The sequence below is a fragment of the Cavia porcellus genome, unplaced genomic scaffold (genome assembly GCF_034190915.1).
Source record: "Cavia porcellus strain 051 isolate PalLab524CR breed Dunkin Hartley unplaced genomic scaffold, mCavPor4.1 scaffold_1, whole genome shotgun sequence".
NCBI classification, from domain to species: Eukaryota; Metazoa; Chordata; class Mammalia; order Rodentia; family Caviidae; genus Cavia; species Cavia porcellus.
The window spans coordinates 199,889,583-199,903,181 of NW_026947484.1; the positions used below are offsets into that span (position 1 = coordinate 199,889,583).

At 53.3% G+C, this 13,599-nt stretch overlaps 1 protein-coding gene across 8 annotated transcripts in view; it reads right to left on the reverse strand.

The window, feature by feature from the left end:
- Window positions 1-3,845: 3,845 nt before the first annotated feature.
- The window catches only part of Mapkap1 (MAPK associated protein 1), a 233,627-nt gene continuing 223,873 nt past the window's right edge, over window positions 3,846-13,599 (reverse strand). For all 8 annotated transcript variants that reach the window (XM_063227619.1, XM_063227611.1, XM_013153476.3 and 5 more), the window contains 2 exons: window positions 8,962-9,059; window positions 3,846-5,179 (listed from right to left, as the gene is read on the reverse strand). In XM_063227619.1, coding sequence (XP_063083689.1) covers window positions 5,054-5,179; window positions 8,962-9,059 — 224 coding nt within the window. In that variant the 3' untranslated portion in view covers window positions 3,846-5,053. The remainder of the gene's footprint in view (window positions 5,180-8,961; window positions 9,060-13,599) is intronic.

Below are 13,599 nucleotides of genomic sequence, written 5' to 3' on the forward strand. Positions count from 1 at the left end.
TTTTTAGCTTTCAGGAAGCTGGGGGCTAGCATGTGGTAAATATAGACAAATTTTATCATTTTAAAAAGAATTAGACTCACAATATTTCTTTTGTATTCACAGAGTGAATGCATTCAGCTGGGGCCAGCAGCTGGGCAGGCAGAGGTGTGGGGAGCAGGCCGGGTATGGGCCAGGAGGCAGGAGTGTGGTCTCAGCATGTGTGGAGTGGAACTAGGGGACCTGCGCTCCAGGCCTGGGGTGCTGTGCTCTTCCTGTATTTTCTCCTCACTTGTGCTGGTCAGGGGACAGCTGAGAGAGCCTTAGCGCTGGCTCTCAACAGTATGGGGTGGGGGACCCACGCCCTCTTGGAGCCTGGGCTCAGCTGTCCGTCAGCCTCGGGCTGGGAAGCAGAGCACTGGCTGCTAGAGGGCACGGTTGGAACCAACACCTGCGGATTCAGAGCCTCAGACCTTGGTCTGGGAGGCCTTGAATGACAAGGAAGTGGAGACTCAGTCTCTTTCCGTGCCCACTGCCAGTCAGGGCCCTCCAGATGGCAGCTCAGGGAATCTGTGAGCCTCCACAAGCCTGAGAATAAGGCGACCCAGGGTGAGTCCTCAGGCACCATGGGGTGTCACCCCGCCCCCAGCCCATCTCTGCTCCCCTTTGTCCGGGAGAGGGCCTGACCCTGTGACCGAGTGGCCAGTCTACACCAGGGCGAGGGGCCCGGCTGACAGAGCAGCTGTCCCAGGGAGCCCTCACTGCTGGCAGAGCCCCATCCCGGGGCTGCTTTACACCCAGGTAGACTGAGGCTCGGGTCAGTGCAGCTAGACACGTCCAGAGCTGGTCTGGTAGCTTGGCCCATGTGAAGCCAGACCACCTGTGTCACCTGTTCTTCCCACAGGGTCCCTGGCCGCTCCCAGCTCACTGTGCACCTTCCAGCCTTAGCCTGTGCTCAGCTGGGGCGTGGGCAGCATGGGGTGAGGCTCGGGGGAGCTCAGGCAGGGGGCTGCGGGCGGAAATGACCACATGCTGCCTGGGGGGCACCTCTGGAGGTCACTCATTGGCAGTTTGGAATCCATGGTGATTTGTCAGAAAAATGAATGAATGGGCGTATTGTTTCTACATTCCAGACCTCAGCATGTTTGTCCAATCAGGCAGGGGAGTGGGGCGTTTCGCGAGGCTGCTGTATGAGTCTTCCTCTGGCAGATGAGTCCAAATGGGTAATGGTGAAATATAATCCCACTACCCTGACGAGCTTACCGGGCTCCACAAATCACACTGGGCCTACGCTGACTCTGGCGGGAGATCGAACTTGAGTGGAGGTGTGAGGTGGGAAGGGGATGTGATGGCTGGAACCCTCGCTGTCCTCCAGGCTGCTCCCATCCGGCGGGGGCTCAGGGGGCCACAGCGAGGCCCAGGGAGGCAGGGGTGGGAGGTGGGGGCAGGAGAGGCTTTCAGCCGCACTGCAAGGCCTCAAGTGGGTGACTTTGCTTCCCCTTGCCTCATTTTCTTCATCTGTAAAGTGGAATCCGGTGGAAATACGGGGACAGACTGAATAATAAAATAGTAACTGACATGAGCCAACAGTTTTGTAAGGGGCTGGAGCAGGCACCGGTGAAACACAGCGCTAATGTGGATTATTTTTGTATTTTTTGGTTTTTTTTTTTTTTTTTTGGGTTAGAGATGGAATCCAGGGCCTTTGCACTGAGCTGAACTCCCAGCACTTTTTATTTTTTGAGACAGGGTCTTGTAAGTTGCCCAGGTTGGCCTGGAGTTTGCAGTCCTCCTGCCTCAGCCACTCAGGAAGGTGGGATTACAGAGTGCATGTCATCTGTCCGTGGCAAGGGCAGTGTCTTTAACTTAAATGTTATGGGTTTATTTCAGTGGGCACTGGATGAGCCGCTTAGCAGCTGGTGACCTCTTTTTGTCTCGAATGGGGTTAGGGTAGGACGCCAGCCTGAGGTGATCTGAAGGAACACAGTGAACTCTAGACAGAATACTACACCAGCGAGGCCTATGAATGGTGACATCGGAAAGCATGCTGTCCTCTCGGAATGGCAGATGTTATGACAGCACCCCAAATCCCATGGCTTTTTTTTTTCCCTGTTTTTTAAAACAGGGCCTCACTGTGTAGTCAGGCTGGCCTTGCATTCACAGCATTCTCCTGCCTCGGCCTCCTGAGTGCTGCAATAACAAGCGTGAACCACCATGCCCAGTTTATGTGACTTTCAGTCTTTGGTGGTTGAACTCCCTGGTCCCCGTGGAGCAGGTGTCACTGTGTGAGTGATTCTGGCTGCTAGCCATGTAACTGGCAGTGGCAGGGGGCCCCATGTCTCTTCCCGCAGTGCTGTGTCAGCTTGCCTGTTCCCTGCCCCGCCATGGAGGAGTACTTGCACAGGCTTATGAACAGAGGCCACTGGGGATCCTGGGACAGAGGCCAAGAGGGACTGGGGACCAGGAGGGACAGGGTGTCCAGTAGCTGCCAGATATTTTCTTTTCTTTTTATGGTAAGATATACAAAGAGTTACTAGTCTAAACTGCACCTTGGACCCATCCCCTCAGGCCTTATGCTTCCTTGGGAACTGAGGCTATATAAGCCTAATGACCCACCTGTACAGGTGTCCTGGACCCCACGAGAGGAAGGGGCTTGTCAGGTCCACCCGGAAGCTGCAGCTTTTCCACTCCATCAGGCAAGGAGGTGACAGGAAGCCTGCTGCACGTGGCCCCAACACCTGAGCCTTTGGCCTTGCTGGACTGCCCCTCCTGCCCCTGCTCTGCTCCTGCCCCACACCTCCCTCTGCATGCTGGGCCCTGCAGCGCCTGCCTGCGGGCCACTGGCCCACCCCATGCACTCCCCAGCCCCTCCCCGATCTAGGGGGACAGGGAGCCAAGGGAGCAGCTGCCAGGCTGCAGGGACAAGCCAGGTGGAACCACCGGGTAGCCTCAGCTGGGGAGAAGACTGGGATGTAGCCCAGTTGGGAGGCATTCAGAGGCCTGGGTCGGGAGGGGACACCAGATGCTTGCATCCAGAGCTGGTCACCTGTGGACAATCGAAGTGGCCAGTGAGGGGAAACAGGGCTTTGTGGAGAGCAGCCTGGAGCTAGACGTATGGTGCACAGGCGTCAGGGCCTCCCAGCACCTCAACGCTACAGGGGCAGGAAGCACCTGATGGGTCAGGGGTCACAAGATCCGGGGTGTGCATCACCCCAAAAAGGCCAGCAGAGCTTGGCTAATCTGGCACCTTCACTGCCCGGCTAGGAAGCAACAGTGCAGCGGGGAGCAGGGGTGCAGTGCCGGTCACTGGTAGTGTGGCTTGGGCCAGTGAGGTGACCCAAGCCTCGAGTCCTCGCCACTGAGAGGAAGGTAGTGACAGGCAGGCTCCCCCAAGGCGGCGCACTTTGAGGAGCCCTGCAGGGTCCAGAGGCCCAGCGGTAAAAGAGCACGAACGACACCAGCCTCTGGCAGCACTGCAGGCAGCGTCCCCACTGGTGCCAGGCTGGGAGACCCGCTGGAAAGCTGGGGGCGTCAGGTGTCTGTCTGGTCTTGTGCTCGGCCGGTTTTACAACTCGGTATGGATGGGAAGAGCGGGATGAGGAAAGAGCCTGAATATAAACTTTTGGTGTCTGGCCCAGTGGTGGTCACAGAGCGGTCCCCAAAAGTCACTCCTTACACTGGACATGTGTGATGCAAACTGTGCTGTGCCCCAGTGAGTGATGACCGAGGCAGCTGGAGGAGGTGTCGACTTCAGGTCACCTCTGTAACTCGGCACCAACCGCCAGCTCAGGTCAGCCCCGGAGCCTCATTAGGAGTGGTCTTTAGCGGCATCCGGGCAGACTTCAGGAACTCAAAGCAGTAGGCCAAAGAAAGTGGTTATATGACATTTATTTTAATCTCATTTTAATATTGAATATGCCACAAGATTTAATGACCAAATTAAGTCATTTACATTTTTCAAAGGTATCTAAATATAAAATTGCTAAAAATTCAAATACAGATAGCAAGCTACAAATGGTATTTTGTTTCTGGAGGGCAGGAGTGGAAGACGTTAGAAAAGGGAGCTCCTGTTGGCTGAACAAAGGGCAGAATGAAAGAGGAGTCCATTAAAACGACCCCTGTGCAAAGAGATTCGCTGGACTTTGAGATGCTGTTTACATCTCTTCCTGTACAACGATTTAAAAAATGTTTTAAACGCAGGTCCTCGGCGAGACATCTGGCCCTTGCCCCTGGCGGGAACAGCACATAAGGGCGTCACCGTGGGAGGGACCACGGCGAGGCCTGCAGAGGCATCCGGTGTGGCCCGAGGTGTGTGTCGGGGCTGGCTCTCCTTCCGCTTCCTCGCTCACACTGGGCATGCGCAGGCGGCGGGGCTGAGCCCCAGGCCCGGCCGGGCTGGTGAGACTGGGAAAGGCGGGTTAGGGTAACCCGAAGAGCAGCGGTCTCCCCGTCCTCATCTGTGAAGCCAGAGGAGCTGGGCTGGAGAGAGAGCTTGAAGGGGAAGACGACACAGGCTGGACACAGGGCAGGCCTGTTCGGCACGATCCTTGCAGCGAATGCGCTCATTTAAACAAATGGCGTAGTTAAAACTATTGACTAAGCCCTAAACATTTCTTCTCAGAAATCGAACCATAGCCTTTCCAATCTGCCTGTTCAATATGGGAACAGATTTTAAAGGGAATAACATAATCAATCCTCCGCCCCAAAGAATGGTCCATCATACCAACCATGGTAAAGAGTACACCTGTTTATTAAAAAGAAAAAAGAAATGTACACTTTTGTTCTTTGTTTGCTTTAAGAAATTTGATCAAGTTGCAAGGAACTGTCCGGCGTGGCTATGTACATCCTGGGGCAGGGGCAGGCAGTGAGGGTGGCCGGGTGGCCCATGGCTCCTTGGGGGTGCTCTAGCCTGTGCATGTCGATACTCAAAGCTACTGCAGTCCCGTCAGGTCCCCTCACACCAGCCGAGGTGCCCCACCCACATACCTGCCTACGAGTGCCCCAGCCCTGGCCTCCCTGGGTACTGCAGACGTGGGGCAGGCTCGGAGCCTGGACGACAGGTTGAGGGCTGAGGCCAGTGTCACTGCTGCCCTGATTTCTTCTCCTTCTGGAAGCTGAAGCTTGTGCGTCTGTTCAATTTTCTTTGTTTCTGAGCAAAGTAGTCAGCCCGGGCAGTGCTTGCTCGTGACTCCAGGATGTAGTTAACCTAGAAAGCAAGAGGACACACCTGTCATTTGCCAGCGATTACTGCCCGCCAGGGCCAGGTGCACTGTCATGGCTGGAGTCCCAAGAACCAGGGCTGCCTGGCAAGTTGGGACAGAACCCCCACTTTGTCCCAGATGACGAGAGGCTGTCAGGACTTGCTTAGAACGTGGTAGCACCTCTTGGCTCTGCTTCCTGCCTGCCTCGGAGTCCAGCCTCATGACCTCCCGAACACCACCTGTGTCTGAAGAAAGGACCGTCTCACAGGCGGAGTCCAGAGCCCACCAGCCCGTGCGTTTCCTGAGCGCTCACAAGCGAGCCAGCAGGCAGCCAGGGCTCCCTGACAGGCAGAGGCTGAGGCCACCATTGCTGCTTTCACACACACCCTGGGGAGGCCATAGGGCCACCTGTGCTGCTCCCACCCTGTACCACGGTGCCTGCTGCCCCCCACCTGGGCTTTGTGTGAATAGCATTGTTCTCCGCACCCTCCCACGGCTCAGGGTGACTCTGGGTGACGGATCCACGCTCCTGTGGGGTGCTCATGGCAGGGACTCTGTGCCCGAGAAGGGAGCCCAGCTCTCCAGGGGGAGCACCAGCCGAGGCAGCAGCCACACAGAGGCCAAGGTGCCGACGCGGTCCTTAAACTTTCTGCTCCGCTCGCCACTGGCAGAAGGCGGTGACAGTGGCTGTGTGGGCACAGAAGGCCTGACACGCTCGGCCACTGCGACAAGCTGAGAGCAATAAATCATGAGAACCACAGGGCCGGGGGACAGTCTGGGACAACGCAGGCAGTGCGTGGAAATCTGGGGTTTTATCTTTCTTAATAAGAGCCAGCTTTGGGTCACGGTGTCTGCACTCTCAGCCAACCTCGTGTTTTCCGTGTACTTTTGAAACATACAATTTGACAGCAGCATTTGAAAATGATCCTTAACAAGCCAACTATTTCCTAAATTTATTATCTTCAGGGCTTTGTGATAATCACATAGATAATTTTAATGGAAGATTAATGTAATAATCAAAAGATAAAAATGCCCTTTGGTCTGCCATTAGCTGGTTAATATGCTGTGGCTTAAAACTTGCACAATTTTATGCACTATAGAGTGTTTCACTTTCAATGCATTTTACAGCTTACAGCATAAAAATATAGGGAGTTTTCATGGTCAATAAAGCCACAGCTTCCATCATTCCATCACCAGGGGAGGACCCGATGTGAAGAGCTCCGCGGTTCCTGGGAGATTCATCTCCAAGCCTGTAGAATTGGGGACCATACACAGCACGACTCAACTGTACCCCAATGAGAAAGCAGCCCTGGGATTCCTTGGCTGCTTCAAATCCAGGCTCCTACTTTCCAAGCCTTGGGCCTCTCTCCATCACTTCATCTATAAAATGGGGACAACAATGTGTGCTCTGTAGGGCAGTGGCCAGACAAGAAGAGATCATGTCACAGGTAGCTGGCATTAAGAAATTGGGAGAGAGTTGTATTTCTATATGGGGACAAGATGAGAGAAAGCAACCTGATGGAGGCAGCCTGTCCTGACAGCTATCTGTCGCTGCCTCTGGCTTGGATTCCTTCTCTCTCCTCTGACCTGAGAGTCCAGTGCGCGGTTCCTTGAGTCTGAGACTGACCCCAAAAGGCCTCTGCTGGACGCGGGGCTGGGCCTCGGTTCCTTGGTGCTGGCGCACAGCGCACATCACTGGCCAGGCCTTGAAGAACAGGGGCTGAGGTTCAACATTTAAGGTGCTATAAAAAGCAGACTTAGGGAAGTGAAATTCAATCTCCCATCAGGACCACGATCATTAGCTCCGAGTAAATCAGGCCTGGGCACGCTGCACCCCTCCTGGAGTCTCCTGCATGGTGCAGTATTTCTACAAACGTTTTGATATGAAAACAGACATTTCAGGGGAGGTGACAGGCCTCAGGGATTTTGCAGACAGCATCTGTTCTGAAGGAGCATTTGGTCCTATAAAATGATTTCTTTGCACTTGATCTTCCAGAGTCTCATATTGAAGTCATAAACCTGTGTTTCTGTCATCAATCTGCTGTTGTGAAAATTATTTTGATGTCAAACACAGGATTATAATTTTACTAGAATCCTTCTCAAGTCTTGAATATTTTAATGCTGGCTATAAAAATAAGTCCAGCCCCTGACGGGTACTGGAATATTTCTTCACCTACTCCCCAAACACCTAGCACAAGTTCCTGTGGCTGTTCTGTGATGATGTGGCAGGTAACTCCCTGTGCTGGGACCAGCACTCCTAGGTGGGCACAATGTCCTCTTGTCTGGCCCGTGGGGGGCTGCATCAGGGTCGTTTGTGAGCCCCCACATTCTGTCCAGCGACTATACCACTGTTTTGGCCCCAAGTTACCCTCCAGCAGTGTTGTCCTTTAAATGCGCACCTAACACTCCTGAAGACCTTTTGCAGTGCCTGTAAAGCAGTTGCCTTGGGCCGCAATCTCCATTCGATTCCTTAAGCAGACTTGGGGGATGAGGAACCTGCACGCCAAGGGGCAGTTCGGTGCTGCTGATTCGGCAGAATCACCACTCCCGCTAAGTCTGTTTTCCTTCTCAGCCTCATTTTCACCTGGGAAATGGGAACAGTTTCACAGCCTGTCTCACAGCTGTGAGGATTCAATGTGGGGGGGATAGGTAAAGCCTTTAACCCAGGTCCTGTGCACCTTTACTGCTGTTATGATTGCTTGGTGACTCCTCTCTTGAGCAGAGAATGAATACAACCTATGGAGACTTAGCACCTTGGCTGATTTTCACCCAGGCAGCATTCTGGTGGTGGTGACATGTGACCTGACTAGCGTAGGTCACCCAACTTGGGGCAGAGGAACCATCTCGGGTTCCAACCCCTCCTCAGCTGAACAGCTCTGCCTTTCCACCTGAGCACACTACCCACAATCTGGCTCACGGAAGAAGCCTCTGCTGCAAAGTGCTGGGTGGCTCAGCCTGGGGGAGGGGTGGGATGGGCCTAGGGCACTGAGCTGTAGCCTGGGCAGTACCTAGTGCTCCTGGAAACAGCAGTCGGGGTCCTGTAGGGTGAGTCAAGTAGCTGTTCTCGCCAACCTGTCCTTCAAGGTGAGGGGTGGCCTTGCTGCTCCGGCCTCTACCCTGCACAGGTCGCTGGGCATCTGCTGTCACTCCTCATTCAGGCCCAGTGCTCCGCCTCTCCATCCCACAGCTGGTCATCCTGCCCTTTCCACTCCCCTGCAGCAGCTCTTGAGGCTACGATGTCCTGAGAACGGTTTCACTGTGTCTACCCTGACAGAGGAGGCGCTCTCAGGGGACAAGGGCGGGCCTGCCACTGTGTGATGCTAAGCAATAGCCCATGGCCCATGGAGGATGCTATGAGGTTTATCAAGGTTCGGTAAGCCAAGCTCAAGTTGGGCATGTTTTGAACAGGCCAAGAAAATCGCCTGGAGCATAACCAACGTTCTCTGGCACCATCATTTCCTCCCAGTCTACTCTGGGAGCCTTGAGGAGTTCCTGGCAATGGCTGGAGGATGATGAATGGTGCATGAGAGGTGCACAGGAAGAGCCAGGACAACTGGCAGGGACAGGGAGTGAGGGGGCCCTGGTTTGCAGTGCCAGGGCAGAGCTGTGGACCCAGGTTGCGTGGCCTGGGACAGGGTGCTGCTCAGCTGGCCGCCCGGAAGTAGCTCGGCTCCTCCTCTGTAAACCTGGAAGTAGGAACCTGGTCTGGTGCTGGAGAGGAAGGCACACTGGCTAGCCTGACATGACCAGACCCATGCACCCAGTCCTGGGATAAGGAGGGACTTACCTTGAGCACAATTTCATTGACAGTAGCAGCATCAGATTCAAAGTAGAGGTGTTTATAGTCGTGATTGCTTAAATACGTGAGTTTAAATATTGCATGACCTGGAGAAAGAGACAGAGGCAGTGCCGGTGAGTCCTCTGCAGGGAAAGCGTCCACTCGTCGGACTCGAGTGGACGCAGGTAGAGGCTGGGCAGCAGCCGCTCTTTGCTGGAGTCCTCAGCACAGACTGTGTATAAAATGGACATGAAATGTAAGCTCAAAGGGCCAGTGGGGCCTGTGTTCAGAAGGGCATCATAGTGGAAGGCTTTACAGAGCTGCTTCTATAAGGATAATTACATGGAAAAGGTAGTATTTTTAAGGAAGAAGGCCAATTAACCTCAAATTATTACTCTAAAAACAGCACTTGAAATCCAATACGTGAGCTATGGAAAGAGAGGTCCGAAGCCAAGCTCTCAAGGAGGCTCTGCTAACAGCCCTGGCTCCCGCTGGGCACTCGGGGTACTGCCCTGAGGGCAGCTGGGAGAGATGGGGGTGCAGGTGCCAGCACATAGAGAAACAGACTGCATTCACGGGTCTGGTCTTCTGATACAAATCTCACCCAGATCCAAATTCATTCTTGTTCTCTGCCAATCCTGTCTGAGTGACACTGTTGGTTCTCAGACTGCCTGTGAGTCCAGCCTCATGTCACCCCACTGCTTCCAGACCACAGGCCCCACCTGGGATGTCCTTGCCCACTGGTCTGGACAGCAAAGCCTCAGCCACTCTTGGTGACCTGGCTTGTCTGGTGCCATCCCAGAAGCATCTTCATGCTACACCCCCCAGGCCCTTTTCGAGAGGACCGGTCCTGCCGCTCGAGGCTCCTCAGGATGTTTCCTGCTTAGCCTCACCTGCAGCCAGGCTACACTTCGGGTGCAGAACCTTAGGCAGCTTCCTGCCTGCAGACCAAGACAGCGGCGGCATCTGCCTGCCCCACACCGGGATGGGGGCTGGCCTGAGGCGCTTCAGCTGAACCTGAAGCTCCCCCAACTCATGAGTGCCCTGGAGTTGGGAGACCACAGCAGCCAAGAGATTCTCCCAAAACCCTTCTCAAGCTGTTCCCTACTATTGGCAGCTGCCTCCACCTCAGTGCCTGGGCTATGTCTCCTGCAGGGCTCGGTGCAGGAGCAGCTGCCTCCGCTGCCATGACAGAGCCCTGGGCCTGCAGAAGAAAACCCAGCTTGCGCTTTCCACTAGGGCTCCTCATCCGTTGTCCTCTTAATTGAAGCAATGGCTGGTCATAGTTATTAATTAATAATATATCATCCAGATTACTGTAAGTTCACCTCTTTCCGGGAGAAATCTTCTTGGGGACTTTATTTACAGTAGCTAATTTTTCAGAGCTCCAAAAATAAACTGATATATGTTGTACATTTGTGACCAGAAAAGTTGAGTTGCTATTTTATCCTGGAAATATTATTACAATATACTAATTGTGACTATAAATCCTGTATTGAAAAAAATTAGCTAATAATTTCTGAAAAACCTCACTTTCAGTCACTTGACAAATTTAACCTGCCTCTAAATTGTGGCCCTAAAATGTTAGAGTTCTTGACTGGAAGTGAGTTGCTCCATTAACATATGAATTACTTATTTCTGATAAGAAGGCGAATCTTGCTTGAACAGAGGCATCTGCAGACGCGGTCTTCCTTGAAGGACCCACCCCAACACTGAAGGAGCCCTGCGGGTGAAGCAGCCATGTGAGAGAACAATGCAGACGCCTTTGCTGGTCACGCTGCCACCAGGCAGAGCCATCTATGAAGGACACAGGGCTGTGAAGGACGAATGGAGACACCCCAGCCTCGGGAGGCCTTGCTGCTGACACCTGGCCACTGACAGGCACAGACACCAGGGCCCGGGGCTAGAAGACCAGAAGGTCTTGGGGAGGCCTGCAGACCTGAGCTTCGGGGTTCACTGACCACTCTGATAAGTGATCTCATGCACGGTCTACGCCACCTGCTCCCGCTTGTCACTGACAAAACCAACCCTCAAGATGTGGGAAGTAGGTTTTGTCTGAAAACCCGAGGCGCCACTGAAAGCACCCTGCATGTTAGGCCATCACATCTACACACAGCGCATGACATGCTCTCAGGTGCCCCGAGGCCCACTTTGTCCCGTGCATGACAGCACAGTGAAAAGGCAAGAACAAAACAACCCCAGGTCTGCTCAAAGGGGGCCTGGACTCTGCTCCATTTTGCAGTGTGTAGGGGCTGTGTCCCTTGCCTGTCCTCTGTGCTTGTTCCAGTGCCCGGATGAAGAGAGAAAAGGAGGGAAGCTTCTCACTGAGGGCCCGGAGAGGACCTGCCTGCAGGGCTGTTTGCTCTGTAACCATCACAGAGCCACAGTAACTGCCAACCCAGAGAAGCCTGGTGACAGCCGCAGCAAGGCTCGTCTGCCTCCGGCCAGGGCAGCAGCCTGGTTTCCAGCCATGCTGGGCCACAGGGCACAGCGCTGACCCATTTCTGAGGAGAGGTTTTCCCTTTTCTCCAAGGCAGTTTTTTTCTGGAGCTTTATCTCACTCCAGGCTGTTCTGCTGGGTGACCAAGAGGACAGATTTTGTCAGTTCAGGCTCTGCCAGAAGCACAGGTGAGTGCTATAGTGGGGATATGAACCTTAGGCGTGTGGAGGAGGAGATGCAGGAGGGGAAGGCTGACACCTGAGTCACCCTGGAGAAGGAGAAGAGTTAGCTGGGTAGGGAATGAAGGGGAAGGTCATCAGCAAGGACAAAGCACAATGAACTGGATCTGCGGGAGTCCACAGACCAGGCCCCTCTGCGGTGGGCAGTGGGCGGGAATGAGGGATGGGGAGCACTGGGTTCACTGGCAGCCAGCCACTGCCAGTGAAGTAGGTGGGTGGACTGTGTTTCAGGTTGTTCCTTCCAGGTTCCCAGGGCCCCAAGGCAGGACGATCAGCTGCCAGTCAGCCAGGACCGGGCTGGAAAGTTTGAGCTGGACCAGTGCAGAAAGGATGTGGAAAACCAGACTTGAGATCCACGGCAGGACTTGGGGTCGCCTTTTCCACGGAGGGACAGCTCTTCATCAGAACTCACACTCATAATTTCACCCAGCCCCAGACCTATATACATATTCGAGTGTAACAAGTTAATTATGTAATTTCATCCAGTCTGAACCTATATATTCATGTGTTACAAGTTAATTGACCTCGTGCTGGAAATAAATCTGCCAGTAAACATGAACAATTTATGCCACATGGTAAATTTTTACCAGGAGCGTCTGGGAAGAAGAAACCATGACATCTGAACATTGAATGAACAGAGTACTCCCTGCCTGTTACCACCTTGAGGCTTCCTGGAGGGGTGAAGAGGGGCCAAGGACCCGGCACAGCCCCCCAGGGCAGCTGTCCTGGGGCATACAAGGGTGGCAGGCGGTGGTTACCCTGAAAATTCAGAGAACACCAGCAGCTTTATGGGAAAAGGGTTTGAGAAGTTATAAACACTCAGGTTAGTTCAGATCACCTTCCCTGGATTGCTGAATTGTATTTGGAAATTAGGAGAGTAGCTTGCAGAGCAGAGGGGTAAGCACGGGCCCAGGCTTGGGCAAGGCCTGGCCCCCCTGGAGCCCAGGCTGCCAGCTGTGAGGAGGCAGTCTCCGCTAGCCACCTCCTGTGTGTGTGCACACATACCCTGTCCATGTGTGTGGCACGGACTCCGTGAGTGGTGGTAACTCCTACCGCCATGACGGAACTGCTACTGGAAGATGAAGTGCTCCTGTTTTGATGACTCTGTTTTTAATTGGGCCTTCTCTCAACAGACTTGCTTTTATAATGCTGTAGGGATGAAGTGAGATATAATGGCCTAAGTGGTGGCTGAGCACTGTGAGGCACGCGGGGAAGACAAACTGCACATCTGCTTCCAAATGCTGCAGTGGAAATCAGGCTGTGTAAAAATGTATTTACATGTATGTGTCTTTTTTCAGAGTAAACCAGAGGAGATGGGACGTAACACCGAGCAGAAACTAATTAGCAGCACAAATGTCAGAAGTAGAGACGTTTGAGCTTCTGTGCTGTAATTTATCTTCTGCATTCTACATTTTAGCTTTAGCAAGAGACTGTGCTGAGCAAACAGGTTTCTTGGGCCAGTGCGGGGTGGGCATGGCCTCCTGAAGCAGCCACTCTCGCTTCGAGGCACACAGCCACTCCACTGGCCTCGGCTGGGGCTTCCAAATCCAAGGTATGGCTGGTCTTTGTTCAAGGCCCTCAGTGGCACCACTTGCCAAGACAACCAGTAGGGAATATATTTTCTCTTTTCAATTAAAAATTTATAAAATAATGTTACAAATTACTAGCAATTCAGACGACAAAGGAAAAACCACCACATCCCACTGCAGAATCCCAGCACCCTGGCACGATACATCTGTGGCTGCTTTCTGGTCACACTCACATTTTCACACTGTTATAATCAGGCTGTTTATTAAAACTCAAGTTTGTTTTCTAAATAACATTTTCTCATAGCCCTCCCTCTGATGGAATACAGTCTCCATAACCATCTCTTTCAGTGGGTGATTTTTAGTCCAACAAGTAGACATGTAGTACGCTTTACACCAGCTCTGGTGGGCATCTGGGTTACTATACAACTGACAGCATTAT